At 51.0% G+C, this 20907-nt stretch overlaps 1 protein-coding gene across 1 annotated transcript in view; it reads left to right on the forward strand.

Annotated features, from left to right (window-relative positions):
• Positions 1-225: 225 nt before the first annotated feature.
• The window catches only part of LOC311342459 (roundabout homolog 1-like), a 47459-nt gene continuing 26777 nt past the window's right edge, over positions 226-20907 (forward strand). The window contains exons 1-3 of the mRNA XM_084467285.1: positions 226-1015; positions 14949-15440; positions 20222-20389. Coding sequence (XP_084323411.1) covers positions 961-1015; positions 14949-15440; positions 20222-20389 — 715 coding nt within the window. The 5' untranslated portion in view covers positions 226-960. The remainder of the gene's footprint in view (positions 1016-14948; positions 15441-20221; positions 20390-20907) is intronic.

The following is a 20907-nucleotide window of genomic DNA, read 5'->3' on the forward strand; positions in this document are numbered from 1 at the left end:
ATTCAGACCGAGATTCAAATATCCCCGATAGACGACTCTTTATCCTCTCTCTCTCTCCGTCTCTCTCTCTCTCCCCTTCCGTCCTTCCCTGCTCCTCTCTCCCTTCCCACTTCCCAGAGCTCTCCTCCCGACGCGCCGCTTCTCGTTGTGTGTGTGTGTGTGTGTGTGTGCGATCAGTTGGAGTTGCGGCTGTGCCGAGCGAGCATAGACCGTGGACTCCCCGTGTTGTGAGCGCCCCTAGTGGCCGCGCTGTTGGAACCGCAGGAGTTAGTGCAGAATCCATGTTCACACTGACATGTACTGGAATTGACTACACTGTTTTAAAAAGGGCTTACGCTTCTGCGAGCCTACGAGGAGGGTTCCGGAGCGGGGCTTCTTTGGTGGTGTTGTGTTGTGTTTGAACCACTTTTTATTTACATTTTTGTGCACGAATCCCAAATGACTTATTTGTGACCTTCTCACAAATATTTATCCAAGTGGAGGAGACGTCGGCGAAGATTGGTGAGGGTGCCGCTGGAGACCCAGCTCAAGGTGCTCCAAGACGCATCCCAAGGAAGCGAGGAACCGCGAGGAAGCGCACGCTTACTCCCCCGTGGACGGGACCTGCGATCGCGGAGGTTTTTGCGTGGACCCCCAGTTCAGCTGGCTTCCTAAACTAAGGGGAAGAAGGGGTGGGGGGTTTGACTCGAGTAGGTCCTTCTGTTAGACACTTTCTAAGATCGCGAGTGAGTGATAGGTTCTGAGGAGCGATCTGTGGATATGTCTTCCACCCCGAGCTCGGGGTAACCCCGCTCTAGGATGGATACTCTTATTTCTCGGACATTGAAACTGGCTTTAGTCAGTTAGGAGCTATTCCCAACTTTCTGCCACATAAGGAATATAGGTGTTTTTTTTTATTTCGGACATTTCGCAGTGAGACGAGGGATTTGCGCGCCAGCTGTGGATGTTTAATGTGCTAGTATGGGTCCGCTAGCACTCATCCTCGTTGGCGGATTACTGTATTTTCAAGTTGATGGTAAGTTGTCCCACGTCTCTTGCCATTGCGTTTTTAATATCATATAGTCTACTTCTCAGACGCACTACGAAACTCTCCGTATGGAAGTTACAGTGCCATTTATTCACTGGTTCATGTCTTACACCACCTCATTATCATCTGGGCGCTGGTTAATATTTCATAACCAATATCAGGTAGCCAATTATAGTCCTCAGTCAAGCGGTAGCTACAGTTGGCCTAGAATCATTCAATAAAAATAAATATTGCTGTTTAATCTTAGAATTTGTTGCCTATTACAATAATTATCTTGCTTATTTAGAAAAATATATACATTAGTTATATTGCTACAATTGTAATAGGCCTACGTAATTTATCTGAAAAATATATATTTTTGAATTCATTTATTAACTAAGTCATTTTGTCAACCATTGAAATAAAATAGGAAAAAAGCTTATCTACTCTTATAGCCAAATGATGGCCAATTCGCCAAGTTATTAAATGGCTCACTGCGGACATTATGAAGCCAATAGACAGTGGCCGTGACCTGCTTGACTACAGATAACATCCACCGAGTGCAATTACGCTGCTGCTTAAACGAAAGGACTAAACAGTGGGACCACACAGCAGATACCGTAGGATTGGGTTCGCTGCTGGCAGGCTGGCTGAAACACCAGTAGACTAGGCCTCCGTGATGCTGTTGCGTTGGCACACTTAGAATGAGCTACAGTTACTCCCTGTGGAGTAATGTTCAAGAAATGTGTGGTTTAGAAAAAACGATCACTGTTGGGAAATTAGTGTGTGTGTGTGTGTGTGTGTGTGTGTGTGTGTGTGTGTGTGTGTGTGTGTGTGTGTGTGTGTGTGTGTGTGTGTGTGTGTGTGTGTGTGTGTGTGTCCCTTTCAGCAAACCGTAAAGCAGTGTGTCTTCAAACACTGTGGCGGTAATTTAACAAGACAGTGTATTTTCCTGTGTATGCCTATGCCCTGCCACTGCGAATACGCAACAGAAAATGCTTTGAGACTCAAGGCCTGTGGTTTTGTGTCACATTGTAATCAGTCACAAACTTGAAACACTTAACCACCACCCTCTCAGAGCCCCCCTCCCCCACCCAACACCCCCCCCCCCCCCCCACCACCACCCATTTGTTAGATGTTGGATTCATCTTTAATAATAATGATGATGGTGGTTTTTCGGGGTTGGCAGAGAGTGCTCCCGCTGTTACATTTCGGTACAGTAGGACGACTAATGACAGAGCTTCAACCCCTCCTCATCAAATTTAGCCTTGAGTGCAAACTCAGCCCTTTTCTGCCATGGTTTTACAAGGCTTCCCGGGATTCATTGGCCAACGAGCCCGCTGCTTTAATGGATGGATTAGAAGGGCTTCGCCCCAGACTAGCCTACATGTGATGACTTGCTTGTATCGGCGACTCTGCGCACACACAGAAAAATGGGATTTGAGTGAAGAGAGAGAAAGCCTGATTGGGGGAGAGCATCAGAGTGGGGCCTCAATGTTTGGTCTACTGGAGTAATTGGGATGAGAGACATATCTTCGGTGTTTTCTATGCTTACAGTAAATATCTTGCGCCCAGAGCGCTTGCTCTGGGCTTCAAATCAACCATCAGCTCTGAAGATGTAATTCATCATCGTGTCGGTTTAATGTTGTTTTTTCGGTTGGGGGGGAAAAAAAAAACCTTTTGTTGAGGCTCGTATTTTTATGCTTCAATGGAAATTTGTAGTTGTAGTTGTTGTTTCCACATATGTTCTCATTTCATTTCAGGTTTTTAAGCTCAGGCTTTGGTTTCCAAGGCTATTTCAATGTGTTTCTCTTTTTGCTCTAAACGCCTCCATTTGCTTCAATTCTTTTTGTGTCGGTTGGAATAGGCTCCCACTCTCCCTTTATCTCTTTTCTCTTTTTCTTTTGTTGTGGTGGCTTTTCTGCTTCTCCCTGTTTCCTGTTCGGCCAAACCCACTGGTTGCTAAGCGCTGGCCGATGGCATGGTTGGATGCTCAGATCTCTCCCCCCGAAAGCACTGAATCTCTTGCCCCAATCATTTCCATGTCATCCCTCCCCACCACCACCACCACCTCCACCACCACCACCCACGCCATCCTCTTCCACCCATCCCCATCCATGTAGATCCACCCCTCGACCCTTTCAGGGGTAATAGGAGGGTCCTTGGAGAGGGGAGGACCCCCCCCCCCCCTTCCAAGAGTCCACTTAGGCAGACAAAACCCCCCCAAGAAGGGTCTGGAGTTTGTATTCACCGCCCGGGCACCAGCGGCAAACAAAAAAAACCGCCGTGTGAATGGTGTCGCTTAGTGTGGAGGGTTGAGAGAGAGAGAGAGAGAGAGAGAGAGAGAGAGAGAGAGAGAGAGAGAGAGAGAGAGAGAGAGAGAGAGAGAGAGAGAGAGAGAGAGAGAGAGAGAGAGAGAGAGAGAGAGAGAGAGAGAGAGAGAGAGAGACTATTGCCAAAAGGATGATAGAGGGCGAGGAGGGGGTCGAGCAAAGCAAATAAAAGCGAGTGATTGATGGTAAAGAATGGAAAATAGGTAGCACCGGAGGACAGAACAAGAGGATTTTAATGAAAAAAGAGTTCAGGAGAATCCTCTTGGTTGAAGGAACCTATTGTCACGCAGCTGTTTCCGTCCAGGTATGGACCGGGCTGTTGTCTCTGGAATCGAATACCGCCAGCAGGGCACAGTAGGACAAACACCCTTGGCCCCCTGGAGCTATTCTGAGGACCCCTGCATTCTTGCGAGGGATCCAGGGGTCTGTCCGGCGGTGACATTGCATTCATGCAGTCAGGCAGGCTGCCTCCCCCTGGGAGCTGGTGAAAGATGGCCTGGCGCGGGCCACTCTGAGAGGACACAAAGGGAGGGAGGGAGGGAGGGAGGGAGGGAGGAGGCACCTGGCTGTGGTAGCCTAGATATCCCTGCGTCCCCTATCTGTCAGGGCTGTGGGGCTCTGCTGCTGAGTCAAGGGAGCTTCAGTAATTGTGTTTGTTAGAGAAACGCCTGGGACTCGAGTGAGTGGAGAATGCCGACCAAAATCCGAAATGATCAGCCGATCAGAGCTTCTCTTCTAGAGAAGAACCCGAGTCTGCTAGGGGGTGGGGGGGGACCTGTAATGGAGACGCACCCCTGCGTGCTATCAACACTCACGCTAACCTATGATGACTGGGGGTCTACTCCGCTGCGTCTCCTAATGGAAAGCGAGCCCAGATTAAAGAAAGACACGGGCGACGGAGGGCAGAATAGTCATGGTGTGTAAGAGCCATCACTGTGTCTCATACCCGACTTCCCCCCCACCACCGCCGCCACCGCCACCGCCACCCAAATGTGATTGTTCTGCTTGAGCTGGCAGCGTTTAGGCCAGCCTTGCTCCTGTAATTGCGGTTCATTTGCTGGATGGCGGTAATGACGAGCCATCATCCCGGATGTGCAGGAAGGCCTTCTTCCTCAGCCTCATTCTCTCTTCCTCTTCTTGACGTCCCACCCTGCAGTCAAGCCCTGTCACCGTGGTGATGCTGCACCCATCTTGAGGAGGGGGGTGGGGGGCGGGCATTACTCTCTGATTAGGATCATCAAGAGCCAATGGATGGGGACGTTGGCGGGTGCGGCGGGGGCGGATAGGGAGACGGAGTGGAGGAGGTGTATGGACTGGTGCTGGAGCGATAGGACAAGTGGAAGCGTGTAGTCTGAGGCTGGGTGTGTGTGTGTGTGTGTGTGGGTATTGAGTGCTGCCAGCAGACATCACTCTTCGGCAGTGTAACAAATACAAAAAAAAGGGACTAAATAAACACAGTGTTTGGTGGTTGAGTCATAGCCATTTGTCAACAGCGACAGAGCAAATTCCGACACATGCGGCCATCTTAGCCTCCCAGGAGTTGTGGTAAGCTAATGTCTTGAGATTGTCTTAACTGCTGAGGTGGCCGAGGAAATGTCAAACCGTGTGTGTGTGTGTGTGTGTGTGTGTGTGTGTGTGTATGTGTGTGTGTGTGTGTGTGTTCTAGTATCAGAGAGATTATAGCTCATCCTAGCGTTTTGCTAGGCCGCAACCATGCATACCCCTGACATTTACCCAGAGGAAGGAGATTCAATACCCGGGTGGCTTTTGCTTAAAGAAACAAAAGGTTTCGAAGCAGAAGAGATTTTCTGGATATTTCTGGCTGGTTCCCTTTTTATTTTAGATTGCACTCTCTCTTCCTGTCTGAATCTTTCGTTCTTTCTTTCTCTTTTTTTCTCTTTCTTTCTTTGTTTCTTTCTACCTCTCTCTTTCTTTGTATCTCGCTCTCCCCCACCTCTTTCCCACACCAGCCTGCCCTCCAGACAGTCCGTTTCTCCGGGCTGTGTATCCTGCCTGTAACGTCCATGAGGGCGGAATACAAACAGAGTAGACTGGTAGCAGGAGCCGCACACCTGTGACAGCCCACAGGGGGGAGGTGGGGATGGAGGTGGGGAAGGATGGCCGTGGCGTGATGAGATTTATGAAGCAACCTGTCTGTGAGGTGCAGAAGGAGGCTTATGCCCTCAGCTGCCTCACACACCTGTACCTATATCACACACACACACACACACACACACACACACACGCACACACTGTCTCTTACATACACAGATAAATGCACTGTCACAGACACCTGTCTCCGCACCACTGAGATGCAATTCTCACACCCACACTCGCACACTTAATTCCCGTTTTTCCTCTTTGTATCAGTGTGTTCCAAAACACACGTTTAACGGATAGAGAGAGAGCCGTTGAGGGAACGCCAATGCAACACAAGCTCTTTGAATGATAACATGAGTGGATGATGTGGAATAAGACCCCCTGCTGGCCAGAGGGAACACTCGTTCTTTGATTTGGAGGACAGTAGTAAGAATATGGATTTTTTTTTCCAAAGCAATGGGGTTTAAACCCAGCATATTTTCTGATGAAAATGTTTTTGAAGATTTATTTTCCAACGTGCTTTTCTTTTGATGTTGCATGCACCGATACATGGGCAGTTGGTTCCTCTCTGCCTTTACCATCCTGTTGTGGTTGGCTGCTAACCAACAACCACCCCGTAGCACGGCTAGGCGTCCAGGTTGAAGGACAGCTGGACGTCTTAATGGATTCACATGCAAACGCATGCAAACACAGCCACCACAGCCACCGTGTGCATAAATTACACACACACACACACACACACACACACACACACACACACACACACACACACACACACACACAATAACATATACAGGCAGTGTATGTTGTATTTTATTGCCGATATACTACATGCATGTGACACATGCGAGATTGCTGACACAAACATAGCATGGCCCACTAAAACACACGTACACTATCAAATGAGATTAGTGCTTACGCAAGCATTCATTATGTAACTAACAACTTGCATAGAATACATATCAACCCGAGACTGACGGGCTCCTGCGTGAAGGTACGGAGTGCATAAATTAACACAGCGTTTACACCTAATTAAAGACTGATCAATTTCCCCCCCACACACTCACTCTCTCTCTCTCTTTCTCTGTCTTACTCTCTCTGCCTGACTCTCTGTCTGTCTGTCTGTCTGTCTGTCTGTCTGTCTGTCTGTCTGTCTGTTTGACTCACCGTCTGTCTGTGTCTGTTTGACTCTCTGTCTCTGCCTGTCTGTCTGTCGATCTGTCTCTCTCTCGCTCTCGCTCTCTCCCCTCTCTCTTCACATTTCCCTGTGCTTGTGATCTTGAGGACCAGATACTGCGTCAATGGTTGTTCTCGTTGTTCCCCGAGGTGTCCCCCGGTCTCTCCCTGCACGCCCTCTCCCTCACCCTGAGCGTCTCGCCGGGGGGGGTCAGGGCCGTGGCTGATGGGAATGCAGGAGCGCGTCTGTCTCGTGTGCGAGAGAGCGTGAGGCCGAGAGAGAGACGGGACGGCCGGCGCCAGCGCCCATCAGTCACGTTGCAGCGGCCCGGGCTGACCGTGGCGGTAATGCAGCGGAGATCGGCAGGAGCCAGTGAATAAATGTCCCATTCTGCCAAATCCATCTCCAGATGGGTCGATGGATCGCTCAGGCGTGACGTCTCGATCTCTCCCCCCCAGCCCCCCCCCCCCTCCCTCCCCTACCCACGCTTCAACTACAGCACACGACCAGTGGGGCATTTCCAAAAAATAGTGTGGTAGTATTTGCCGCTTTTTCTTGATACCGCCGCCCTGGATTCTAATCGGGGCCCGGTAAGCCGTATGCGCCGGCTCTGCTGGGCGTGTGGATTTGTGGAAGGGGCTCCAAGTGAGTTCTTTTCCTTATTGGAAAAGAACTCACCCCTTGTTGGGGGGGGGGGGGGTAATTCGGGACACAGAGAGTAGGAGGTGACCCACTTGTCACAAAAATCTAAAATTGGAGGGTTTTATGCAAAAAACTACTGTAATCTTCCCCCTCCCCACCCCGTGAATGTTTGAACCCTCTGCTCCCTCCCTTCCTGGATCATGGTAATGTAGGAGAGCTGCTTGGGGCAGTAAGTCATTCAGGTATTCTCCCCCCCCCCCCTTGTAATGCACAGCTAGTATTAGAGTTATGACATTTAGAAGTGGTGGCTCTAGGCGTGTGTGTGTGTGTGTGTGTATGTGTGTGTGTGTGTGTGCGTGTGTGTGCGTGTGTGTGTGTGTGTGTGTGTGTGTGTGTGTGTGTGTATGTGTGCGTGTGCATGACCATTGTTAATGACCATCAAATCCCATTGCTTTTCCGTTGGGCTTGAAAACGTGGCTCTGGCTAAATTGAATGAGTTCTTTATCCACTTATTTGCTGCTCTCACCCTCTACCCCTAAGCCAGGGGAGATGAAGTGTCCCGCGGAATAGACATTTCATAAATCTCATCTGGGGGAATTCACACCCACACACACACATGTGCACACCCCCACACACACACACACACACACACACACACACACACACACACACACACACACACACACACACACACACACACACACACGTGCACACACACACACACACACACACACACAGACACACATGTGCACACACACACATACACACACACACACACACACACACACACATGTGCACATGCACCCTTGTTGAACTACTGCAGGAGGGCCATTTGATTAGCCTAATCGAGCCTGTTGAGAAGTGCATGGCTAGTATGGCTCTTATAATAATGAGTTGACATGCAGGTCCATGAGGCTAGCAGGGGCTCGCCGTGTTAGCAGGGTCTGGCCAAAGCTGTTTACTGCCCTTATTGACACCTGGAGTTGGGGGCAGAGATGGCAACGTGTGCACCACAGTCCTGGCTTCAACACCTCCCCGCCCAGTTATCCATCCATCTCTCCACACTGTGTATCATAGGCTCCCGACGCTCACCCCCTGCCTGACCCCCACCTTCGCCCCCGGCCTCTCTCTAGAAGCCCTCCACCCAGCCTTCCTCCCTCCCACCTCTCTCTGCCCTTTCGCCCTAATTTCTGAAGCGATGAAGCAGTTATTTATACCTCACTATTCAATTTGCAGGGGCAGCTAAGCAATGCAGGTGGACTGAGGAGATTACAATGCTTGAGGGAGAATCAATCGGCCCATTCATTGCATGGCACGGCATGGCACCACTCTCTCTCTCTCTCTCTCTCTCTCTCTCTCTCTCTCTCTCTCTCTCTCTCTCTCTGCTAGGCCTCTGCAAAGTGAGTGTGTGTTTTATTATTTAGTTGAACCCCAGACCGTCTCTACATGCACCTGGAACTGGAGGCACACACCTGCACGGCGACACGCGACATTCATGCGCGCGTAATGCATTGCGAGCTAACAGCCACCCACACCAACGCGGCCCACTCAAATGCAAACCTAAACAAATGCACCAGTCGTACACCTCCTCATTATCATCATCGTCGCATCACGGCTGGAACGTGTGGACACATGGCTCATTCACTGTGTTGGCTCCACAGTGCTCTGTAATAGGACAGACAGACAGGCAGGAAGCTGAGCCGTCTGGCTTCCACGGTGCCTTCACAGGGGAATGAGGTACAGCAGGGGAGAAAAACGAAAAACACATAGGTGGTGTGCCGAGGCGACACGCATGACCGGGCCCCGGAATTGGAAATCATTTAATCTGCATCACACAGTTCACTGTGCCCCTTCTCTCCCGTCAAGAGACCTGACAGCCCCTACAGAGAACCAGCCTTGGCTCCACGGGTCCTTGCAAGGGAGTGAGCCCGTAGACACTCAGTGTGTGCTTCCTCTTCCTCCCGCTCTTCCACACACCTCAACGCAACGGGAAATGAACAACCAAAATGTCCTCTGCTCCTCTTCTACTTGTTTGACATTCATTTGTTTCCAGTCAAACAAATCTTGTTTCTCTCTCTCTCTCGGTCTGTGTTTCTGTCTCTCTCTCTCTCTCTCTCTCTCTCTCTCTCTCTCTCTCTCTCTCTCTCTCTCTCTCTCTCTCTCTCTCTCTGTCTCTCTGCTCTCTGGCTGAAGCTATCTCTTGGAACGGAGAAAGATTCACTCGCCGTTGATGTCAATTGACGCAAATTATTGCCAAGAAGAGAGAGAGAGGGAGATGAAAAAGAATATCTAAGGAAGAGGAAGATGAGGGCTAGGAGGAAGGAAGGAGGGGGAGGAGGTTGTAATGCGCGGTATGTGAATCAGCCATTTTTTTTTTCCGTGGCAGGATCAGATATTCAGTTTCCCGGCGTTATCTATTTATACGCACTGACTGCATGAAGGCAGAGAGGACAAACACACAGATAGAAAGTCAAGAAGATACTCTCCCCCCCTTCCACCCCCACCCCACCCCACCACACACACACACACGTCCCAAAATACTCTCCCTGCAACTGGAATTCTATCTGATAATTGTTGGAAGCAAGCGTGACTGCAGATGGAGAAGAGAGGGGGCCGCTCCTAGAATTACCTATGCAGTGGAGTTGTGTTTGCTCTGTGTGTATATCTGAGAGAGAGAGAGAGAGAGAGAGGGAGAGGGAGAGAGAGAGGTAGATAGAGAGAGGTAGAGGTAGAAAGAGAGAGGTAGAGAGAGAGACTATTGCCAAGAGAGAGGCAGAGGCAGATCACTGAAGTGGGACACAGACCAGCATGTGACATCGCTAGAAAGCTCTCCCTCTTTCTTGTATTTTTAGAAGAAGATGCGGCTGAGATATGCACTTTTAGTGGATACTATTTAGTGCTTAAAAGGAAAATGAAGCCAGATTCAATCCAGAAGTCTTTACATATAAAGCTTACAGAGCTTCCCGTTATATTAAGTGGCACTCAGACATACTTATCATATATTATTTCCATCCATTTTCTTAATACCGTAAGTCGTAAAACACAGCGGTCGCAGGTGCGTCCCTGCATGCGATCATGTGACTCCTCTACGTTCGCGCTGTAGCCCACGTGTCTCCGGCTATATCCAGGGGCCTGCTCGGGTTCCACAGGGGACAGGCAGCAGCAGGTAGTGTAGGGTGACGATGGCGCAGGGAGCGGGCGGGGGTCTGTCCGCTGGCCGCTGGGGGGGGGGGGGGGGGTGGGGGGAGGGGGGCAGGCTGCTGACAGCCCCGCAGTAAAGATGATGAATTCTGGGTGTGGAGCGGTCGGCGCGCGGGTGTCCCAGCAGGGCGGCGTAAGAGGAGTTGAGCGGCCGGTTACATCTGTCCCCAAGGCCACCACCACCCTACCCCCCACTCCTTCACCATACTGCCCCCCCCCCATTTTACCCCCACATCTCCCATTTCCCATCTGATGACATGATGGACACAGCTCTGTCACCCTCCCTGCAGAATGGGGGCTTAACAGGAGTGTGTGTGTGTGTGTGTGTGAGTACACAGAGGAAGGCGGTACACAGCGGAGAGTTAAAGAGAGAGAGAAATAGAAAGGCAAGCAATTGGACAACAGAGGTCTAATGAATAATTGAGTCGACTGGATTATCTGTTTTTTTAATCGTTTTGCATTGGCTCGGCTTGTGCTAGGTTCCAGCCGAGGCTCGGCATATAAACACATGAAAACATAGCGTCCAGCTTTTCTTGATCCTATCACAGAGTCTAAGGCTGGAGATTATTATTTTAGGTTTTCAGTTTTTGTTTCTTTCCTCTATTTAATGATTTATTGAGCTTCAACAACTGGTCAACACACACACACACACACACATATACACACACACACACACACACACACACACACACACACACACACACACACACACACACACACACTGTCTGTTGGCAGAATAACTAATAACTCTTTAGGGAGCTCTTTCTTTTTATGCTCTGACTTGTACTCGTGTGTGTATTGATTCGGGTGGTGGGCCAGGATTTCTCTGGGGAGCTCACAAAAATAATTACAAAAAGATCATCAAAGGCCTGACCTTCTGTCGGACACGTGAATACATACATGATAAAGTTAATAGAACAAGCCCTGCTGCTTGTGTGGCCACCAGTGTGGGATTGGGCTGATTGCCGATGCACTGGCTGAGATAGCAAAAGCTAAATGCTAATTGCTAGCCGAGTCAAAAAAGGTTAGGGGGGTGGGGGTTTGCCCGGTCAGACTGAATAATGCCTCTCTCACTGCAGTGCGAGCGAAAATGCCACGCAAGATACAAACAATAGACCCTTTTGGTGTTTTTTAAGGTCACATTTGTAGTGACACAACACAAACACACAAACAGTCTGGGGTAAATCACAGTCTGGGGTAAAAAAACAACAACATAAACACAAATATACCGCGCATCCCGTACAGAGGTCACGCATCCAGGAAGCGCGGGGCCGAGAGTGTATTGGCTTGGTCCGTGACACTACACGCCGGGCTACATCCAATTCCACTGAGTTCAGTGTAAGTAGACGGACAAAGAGGACTCCGGTCCAGTAAGCCCTTTATGATTTCATCACCGCCCTCTGCTGCTGATGCGGCTGCTGCCTTGTTTGTTTGCGCCTCTGCCTTCTCACCCTTTTACACCCCCCCCCCCCACCATCCTCCCCCCTCCTCTCCCTCCTCCGGGAGCTGACGGTTACGTTGCTGCGGTGGCGGTGGTGGAAAAGTAATGGTGGTGTTATTGCAGACGGGGTGAAACACAGCGGTTTGATTGGAGAGCGCACACGCCCTGAGACCCGATGAAGTGGACTCGCCTCGGCTCAGGGAGCACTTGATTGCACAGCGCCGATGATCGCATTGCGAGAGCAACAGAAAGCACATTTGCCCGGGAAAAAAGAGGGGGGGTGAGAATAGCCTCCCCGATAGGAAGTTGGAAAATTGACTTTCTCCCTTTTTGCGAGGAGGTGCTGGGCTGCGATGCAGGCCCCGGGCACGGGCCAGTCATTAGTCCCTCTTTTTTTATATATATATATTTTTTACCCTGCACCATCTGTGATGAGGAGCGCTTAGCATGAAATGAGGACTAACAAGCACTTAGGCTGGACCTGAGATTCGGGAGGTGCACGTACTTTTGTGCACGGATCTACACACGTTCGCACACACACACACGCACACATAGCATAGATGCAAACCGTTTTTTTTTGTGCACCTGTGAAAGTTGTGTGGAAGTCAATGTGTTATTCATACCAACTGGCAGCCCATCCCAGGTGCTTATCGCAGAATGGAGATTGATGTTTTGTTTGCGGGAAGTGCTGCCATAGATCTCCCTTCACTCCACATGTCCAAACTCCACCCAGGTAAAGACTCCTGCCCAGCCAAGTAAGCGGCCTGGCTTCCACTCTGCTTTCCCTGGCAGTGGAAGGGCAATTGCTGAAGGCATCTGCTGTGTGTATTCTCCACCCAGAGTTGCGGACAGATGGGAGACCCAAGGTTTAAGTGATTAGGAGGCAGTAGATTGGGGTACGAAATTGGATTAAAAGAAATTAGACTGATAGGAATCAAAATGCAGTCGCCGCAGTTTAGTGTGGCGCGGAACGCCTCACTCGTCTGAGGGCGGGAGCACACAGCGGGGCCCGCCGGATTATGGGTGAAGCAGATGCTCCGATGAGATAAAAATAAATTGCACATTTGACACTCAGTTTGAGAGAAAAGACTGGGGTGTCCAATTCGGTGTTTTATCTCTTCCCCTCACCATTTATCAATGTCACCATGTTAATTCCAGCTCCATTCATTTAGCCATTTACCGCCTGATTACAAACCCCCCCGCCCCCCACCGCCTTGCTTGCAAAACAGCATTCAATACCGGGGGATCAGGTTACCCAGAGTGCATCTGGGGTAAGATGGACCAGGGATATCTGCCTGAAGGGGGACATGTAAAGGAGAAAATGCACGTGGCATGGATTTCCTGAGTTCCAGGGGCCAATAGCGGATCCATAGAGCACCAGACAGAGCCGCTCAGATTAGATCACCGGGTTATGTACTGCGTGTGGCCCCTGCTACTACCAGCAGCCCCCCCCCCCTCTGTTTGTGGCCCCACTTAGAGCAAGACACCGGGGCTGATCACTAATCAATGACAGGGAAATGGAGGGAATTAGGGCAAATTAGGGAGAGGAGAGAACAGACCACCTTCTGTTCAGAGGTCAATATGCCCCTGTCTGACGGTCGACCCCAGCGAAGACACTGTGTGCACACAGTACACACCGATAGCCAGCCTTCTGCGGGGCTTTTTGTGCTGATGGTGGGGGTATCTGGCTGTCCTTCTTGCCTGGCGGGAGGAGAGACAGGGGGCATGCTGGTTGTCCTTGCTCCCCAGGGGATGACAAGTATGAAGCGGCAGGGAAACTGGTGCACCGCTAGCTAAACAAAGAGCTGGGCCCTCTCCTGTTGTGGGAGTCCCATAGTGAGGCCTGGCAGAGGCACAAGGCGCGAGGGGTGCTTTGAGGTAGCTGCTGGATCGTTTTGACATCAGGCGGATTTCTTTATCGTCTTTCACTGGTATTTTGTGGTTGTGTTACTGGCGAACACATTTTGATATTCTGTTGTTATTTATTGTGGTATTATTTTTTACTCTATATTAGGCACGTAAAATGCACTGCTAAATGAGGTCTGGAGTAGAGAATCCTCTATCCAAGCACCAGCTCCCAATTCATTACAATTGAACAACAACTCCCTACTTCCAAAGTTAAAAATGCTAAATATTCCAGAAACTATAGAAAAAACAATCTTGGTGGGAAAGGGTATTTTCTCCCTATCTTTTTCCATCTCTCTTAGCCCTTGTGCTGATGTTTGACAGTTTTCTGGTGAAGCCCTTGTGGTGCACAGCCCTGGTCTCTGCGGCCATAGAGATGTAAATGTGTGTGTGGCCCCGGGTCCCTTATCTCCGGGGTTAAGACCTGGTCACAGGCAAACACAGCTCCCTGACTGGGGGCCGACATTATCATAGCAGCCAGACTCGGCGATCACCCACTGCGGGCTCCACAAGAAAGAAGGGGGCCCCTGCCTTTGCAACTCTGGGGGATTAGTATCTGGCCACAGCCCGCTCCCCAGCATCCAGGATCACATGGCGCGCCATACTACGCACCCCCACAGTGGAGCCTCTGGAGTCATTTCTTTGTGGCTGTGGTCTTATTGTAGAACTTAAAGCCAAAGCCGTACATGAGGGAAATGAGTGTATGTGTGTATTTGTGCGGTGTTGATTTGCCGTTTGTGTGCTCGGGTACTGTTGGTCTGTGTTATCCGTCTCCCCTCTCCCATTCACTAGTGTGCCCCCTTGGGTCCAATTACCCAGGAGGCCTTGAGTGTAGAGCTGGTAGCAGCAGATGGCAGCTCTTTGACTGGGGTTGAACCGGTGGTTTAGGGTCTTAGCCTATGGCCTCATTTTACATGGTCGGTAGCCCAAAGGCAAACAAACAGCCGCGACCCCAACTATCATGGTGTAGTTATGATCCGACGTCCCTGTCCCCACCCCGAATCCCCTCTTCCCTTCCCCGCCTGGACGCCATTGTTTCAGCGATACAGACGTTTAACAAACACACATTCAATAAAACCTGCTGCCTTTTTTGCCGTTTTTGACGAGTCCTTTTTGTTTCTCTCTTCCCCCCCCCCCACCCAGGATCCCGTCTGCGCCAGGAGGACTCTGCGCCCCGCATCGTGGAGCACCCCTCAGACCTGATCGTGTCCAAGGGGGAGCCCGCCACCCTCAACTGCAAGGCAGAGGGGCGGCCCACCCCCACGGTGGAGTGGTACAAGGACGGGGAGCGCGTGGAGACGGACAAAGATGACCCGCGGTCCCACCGCATGCTGCTGCCCAGCGGCTCGCTCTTCTTCCTGCGCATCGTGCACGGCCGGAGAAGCAAGCCCGACGAGGGCGCCTACGTCTGCGTGGCGCGCAACTACCTGGGGGAGGCCGTCAGCCGTAACGCCTCGCTGGAAGTAGCATGTGAGTCCCTTTTTTATTCACGCATTCACCTTTGTCTTTCTGTCTCTCCGTCTCTCTGTCTGGCTCTTCTATCTGTTTGTGCTTCCTTCTGCACTCTGTTTTATGTCTGTGTGTCTTTCTATTTCTCCTTTTGGTTCGTTTGTCTCTCTGTTTCTGCCCTCATCTGTGGATGGTGTTATCTCTGTCCAGAATGAGAGTGCTGCAGTTCTGTCGCCTGCCACTGAATCTAAGGGCTGTGTTAAACTCCCTTGGATAAACGGTAGCTCTCCAGCCACCCAGGGTAATAATGCAATTAGTATGGAAAGTAATTTAAATGGTCATTCAAAACAGGAAATTGTATCTTGTTTGTGGACGGGGGGAAAGAAAAATCCACAATTAATTGAAGGCTCCTGTAATTCACTGCTCTTGAGAGTGGATATTTTTGTGTCCGGCCTACTATTAGACTAGGCATTGGCGCAATCGTTCAAAACACAGCATTTAATATCCTGTAAGTGTCATTTAAAAAGGGACTGGATTAGATCTCAATTTGGCTGTCTGCTCTGATGTCCTCTCACTGTGCTCCTGCAGAAATTAATTGAATGTTGCTGAGTTTCAGCAACATGAGGTCAGTTTCACCATGGGGCAATTCAGTTCAGGTTATAGGTTTATGGTTTGAAGTGGACATGGCTGGTGGCAGACTGGACCCATGGAAGATGACGGCCTGCAGACCAGGGTCTTGCCCAGACGGGAGGTGGGGAAGGGGGGATAGAGGGACAGCCACAGATGAAAGTCCTGATGGCTATTTGACACGGGCCGCCCGGACTTTGTAGAGGGGACACTGGTGGGCAGAACCTGACCTGTGGATCAGGTTACCTTTGAAGATGATCCCCCCTAGCGGGCTTAGGCTTGGCTTCCCATGAAGAGGATCCTAGGGGCTTCCAGACCCCGCCCCTTTTTGCAGGCTATTTAAGGAAGGCGACCGTGCCCCTCTGTTGTACCGGGATAAGTACCCCGAACAAAAGCGCCATTTTGGGGGCCAGTATTTAACAAGGGTCGGTTGTTGTTTCACTACTGCCGCGATCGATTTTTCTTTTTTTTGGCCCCTGCACTCTGTTGTTACTACAAGGCATGGGAAATGAATGGAGTTGACTAGATCTGATGTCATTAAAGGAGAGTATATTGGATTTGGCTCTTCGTAGATCTAACCGTGCCAGGTGCTTAACAAAAAGCCTTCTATTTACTTCACTCCATCAGCCGATCAATAATTAATGTTTCTCATGCACTTTAGCTAAAAGGGAATTCTCACTGATTCCCCTCCCCCACTTCCTCAAAATGAGTACAACAGTGAACAATGAAATGCACATTTAATGAGGGAAAACAGTCCAGAAACCAATACTTTACATCAGCCACGTAGCCATACGGCCCTTAACACTGTCCTAAGGCATTCTCTGTGGCACATGAATACCAGCCAAATTTGGAATACAGGAGGGGAGCATTTCTGTCTGTTTCTGGAATCCCCCAAGTTTATATTCTAGGTCCTCTATTGTCCCCTTGTCATACCTATCAACAATTACCACTAACGACGGTGTTGACTTTCACTGCTATACGAATGTCATGAGAAAGTGACATGTTGCGATGTATCCACTCCAATGTTGTTCTGTATTGCTGGAAGTGCAGGGTTCACACAAATCTGAAATGTGTAGTTCAATAACATAATGAGATGTTTATATCGTGTTGTACTCGGTTGATTGCAATACTGAATTACTTCTAGTCTGACAAGCTTTAGAAATATAATCAACCTTGCGGTCAAATCCTTTTTCGTCGGTTGGCTACATATTATCTTGTGACGTCTGCCACATTACAGCAGCATGTGTCATATGAGCTGAAATACAATCTTTTTCTCAAAGGTGATTATTATGATTGGTAGTAGTGGTGGAGGTGGTTGGGGGCGGCTGGCTTGCTGTGTGTGTGTGTGTGTGTGTGTGTGTGTGATTTGAGGAAAATGGACTGTGCGTATAGGAGAGGGGGGGGGGTGGTCCTCTCATCTCATCCCAACCCGCAGACCCCCACCCCGCCGCTGTCCCTCCCCAGGTGCTGACCGCAGGACAGCAGCTTGATCTATCGATTGGTGTAAAAGGCCTCTCCAACTCCAAATGAACATTCATGAAAAATTGATGAAGTCTCCAAAATATATATATATTTTCATCCCTCTTCTCACTATTTTGTGTCTTTCCTCTCTCTCTCTCTCTCTCTCTCTCTCTCTCTCTCTCTCTCTCTCTCTCTCTCTCTCTCATTTCTTGTCTACCTCTCTCTGTCTACCTCACACATTGTCTCGGTGAAATGTGCCTCGGGGTGAGGGGTTGGAGGTCGTGAGGCCGGCCGTTGAAGGGATAAGGAAGGGAGAGTAACTAAGAGCACACTGATATGATGGCATTACCGGCGGTGGTGGGGAGGAGACGGGGGCTTCAGGGTAAAGCCCCCCTCTGTAATCCAGCTCTGCAAAGGGGGCAGGTGGAGGAGGTGTGGGTGTGTTTCATCTGCGTCTGTGTGTGTGTGTGTGTGTGTGTGTGTGTGTGAGGGGGTGTTGGGGTTTACGCTAGTGACTAGCTTTATCAGGGCCTGACATCCGCCCAGTGATTGTAAATCCAGAGCTAATCGTGCAAGGCAAGAAACTCTTAGCGGCATTTACATTTTAAATCCAATGTTGGAACGGGCTGCGTGTTTACGAAAGGCATCCCCTCCCCCTCCCCCTCTTCCTCCTGCTTCTCCACCTCTTCCTCCTGCTCTATTCATGCAACCCATCATCATCATCATCCTCCTCCCCCTCCTCCTGCTCTTCCTCCTCCTCCTCCCGCTGTATTTATCCAACCCATCTACTCCTCGTCCTCCTCCACCTACCTCTTCTTCTCCTCCTCCAGCTCACGCTCTCTTTCTCCACGCCATCCTCCTCCTCCTCCCCCTGTTCCTCCCCTTCCCTCTCTCTTATCCACTACCTCCTCTTCCTCCTTCTCCTCCTCTTCCTCCTCCTTCTCCCACCCCATCATCCTCCTCTTCCTCCTCCTCCTCCTATGTATCGAGCACACCTTTAGCCCCCCCCCCACACCGCGGGGGGGCCGGTGGAGCCGAGACCCCGGGTGAGGTAATTGAATTGCAGCTCTGTGTGTTTGTCCGAGCGGAACCCCACCGCTGAGCCCCCCGCAACACTCAACGCTTTCCCCCCCTAGACTGGGAGGAGAGGGGGAGAGAGAGAGAGCCGGGGCCATGACGGGGAGAGACCTCGGAGAAACCTGCTTCTGCATTATTAATAAGCGGCAGATTGGACCCCAGACCCGCCGCATTTAAGAGTCTCTCAGCCGTGTCTCACTCCTTTTTTTTTTCCTTGTTTCGATTGTCGTCCGGTGAATGCTATACACACTGTTCACAAATGAATACACTGCCCCCCGCTCTGAGCACACGCGGAGAAGCGGTGAGCAACGTGTGCGTGCGTGTGTGTGTGTGTCCTCCGAGCCGTGTCTTTCCGGGTGCAGACTAGATCTTGCAGCTGAGGAGGCTGGTTTCATAAATATTCCCGGGATGGATGAACAGGACGTTTTTACCTGTGTTTCCCCACTGGGTGACGGGCCTTCTTCCCCATAATAATTCCTTCCCTCCTCTCACACCTGTACCAATTCCCAGCCGGCTCCTGCTGGATGGATGTGCAGCAGATACCCCCCTACCCCCGCCCCCCCCCCCCCCCCACCCCCTCCCCACTCCTCGCATACCCCCTCAACCTAAACTGGGTCAATGAGTAGCTCCATAAATCATAGAAGAAGTGCGTGTCAGTAGAATAGCAAACCTCAGCCACCGTCTCCGAATAAATTTGTCTGCCGAGCTGGCGATGCGCTGGCACGCGCGCGCACATGTGTGTGTGTAAGCGTGACAGGAACGCACCCCGGGGCGATGGTTTCACGAGGAAAATGTTAATTATCCCCAATGTTTTCAGGTGGACAGAGAGCGAGTAGCTGGCGTCGGAGTGACCCAGAAACATGGCGCGTGTGCGACGTGGCGCACGGAAACCATTTGTTTTGAGCGTCTGATGTGACTCAGGCCTTCTGACGTGTGTGTGTGTGTGTGTGTCCGTCTGTGTGTGTGTGTGTGTGTGTGTGTGTGTGTGTGTGCATGTGTGCGCGTGCGTCAGCCACTGTACCCCTCGCCCGCCGCGTTCGATGTGTAACCTTTTAAAAAATGCAAATGGCGCGGCCGGGGGAAACAGATGTGTCGGGTCGGTTCTAAATGCCGCTCAGAATGGGATGGGATGACTTTTTAAAAAGGTCCTTTGATATCGTCTAATGTACCACTTCTGCAATTAAGCGAATCGTTAGGTAGCATTTGCTGCTCGTACAACAAGGTAATTAGAGGGAAAATAGAGCCGGGAGAGGTGTGAGTGGAGGGAGAGAGCGGGGGGGGGGGGGGGGGGGGGGGGGGGGGGGCGCCAGGCTGTTCCCAGTGTGTCCGGCGTGAAGAGAAGGCGCATGATGGGTCCAGACAGACGGTGGTGTGTGTGTGTGTGTGTGTGTGTGTGTGTGTGTGGCCATTCACAACCTCGTCCGAGCTCCTTATTTCACTGCTGAGATTGGGTTCAAGAGACAAGCTTTGGCTCAACACTAGGGTCTCCACACTGCACTCTGTCTGCGGCCACACAGGCTGCCACGCACCAACGCACACACACAGCGTACACACAGGTGTACTCAAAACGTGTCTGCAGGTTGAGCCTAGCCTAAGTGGTCCTGGGATTAACATATTAGGATTAACCTAATATGGGCATCCACCAAAAAAACGCATGTTAAAGTCATGCATGTTAAATCAGACGCGGACAACAACAATTCTCACCCCCCACCCCCCCCCCCCCCCCCCCGGCCCCCGTTGGGATGAGGGAACGTGATCTGCGTGTGTCTCCCGCTCCGTCTCACGTGTTATCGTGTTCCCAGGGCGGCGTGTGCGCAGACCGCAGGCGTTAAAGGTCACTCTGGGATTACGGTTGGCCGTGCGGCAGGCGGAGGGAGGGCAGGCGGGCAGGCGGGCGGGCGGGGCGGGGCGGGTGGGTGTAAGCCCGCTGCAGGTGATTGTTATCGGCACGGACGGAGCCACGGGCGGAGGTGTCGGGCGGAGGTGTTGGGGCGGGCGGGAGTGGCGTGTGTGGGGGGGGGCTTCATCCGAAGGAAAATATACACAGGGACAGCTGGAATGTCGAGCGATAAGCGAGGGAGGTGGGAGCAGACGGAGTTGTCAGATACTGTATATCTCCCTCTGAACCTGGGAGAGCGAGAGGGGGGCGGGCGGGGAGAGGGAGAGGGAGCGGGAGATTGGGGGGTAGAGAGAGAGAGAGAGAGCTCTGTGAGTTTCCCTATCCTTGGTCTAGCTAGGCTACTATCAGCCGTGGTTTAAACAAACACTTGCACGCTTGCATGCATGTATGCGTCCTCCATCCAACCCGCAAACGCACACACACACACACACACACACACACACACACACACACACACACACACACACACACACACACACACACACACACACACACACTCGGTCACATGCAGATTACTCCCCTCCTTATCGCATGTATCACCGGTGACAGATAGCCTGGGTAAATGAGCAGATTCCCTCTATCTGTCCA

This window comes from Micromesistius poutassou (genome assembly GCF_964030765.1).
Source record: "Micromesistius poutassou genome assembly, chromosome: 4".
Classification (NCBI taxonomy): domain Eukaryota; kingdom Metazoa; phylum Chordata; class Actinopteri; order Gadiformes; family Gadidae; genus Micromesistius; species Micromesistius poutassou.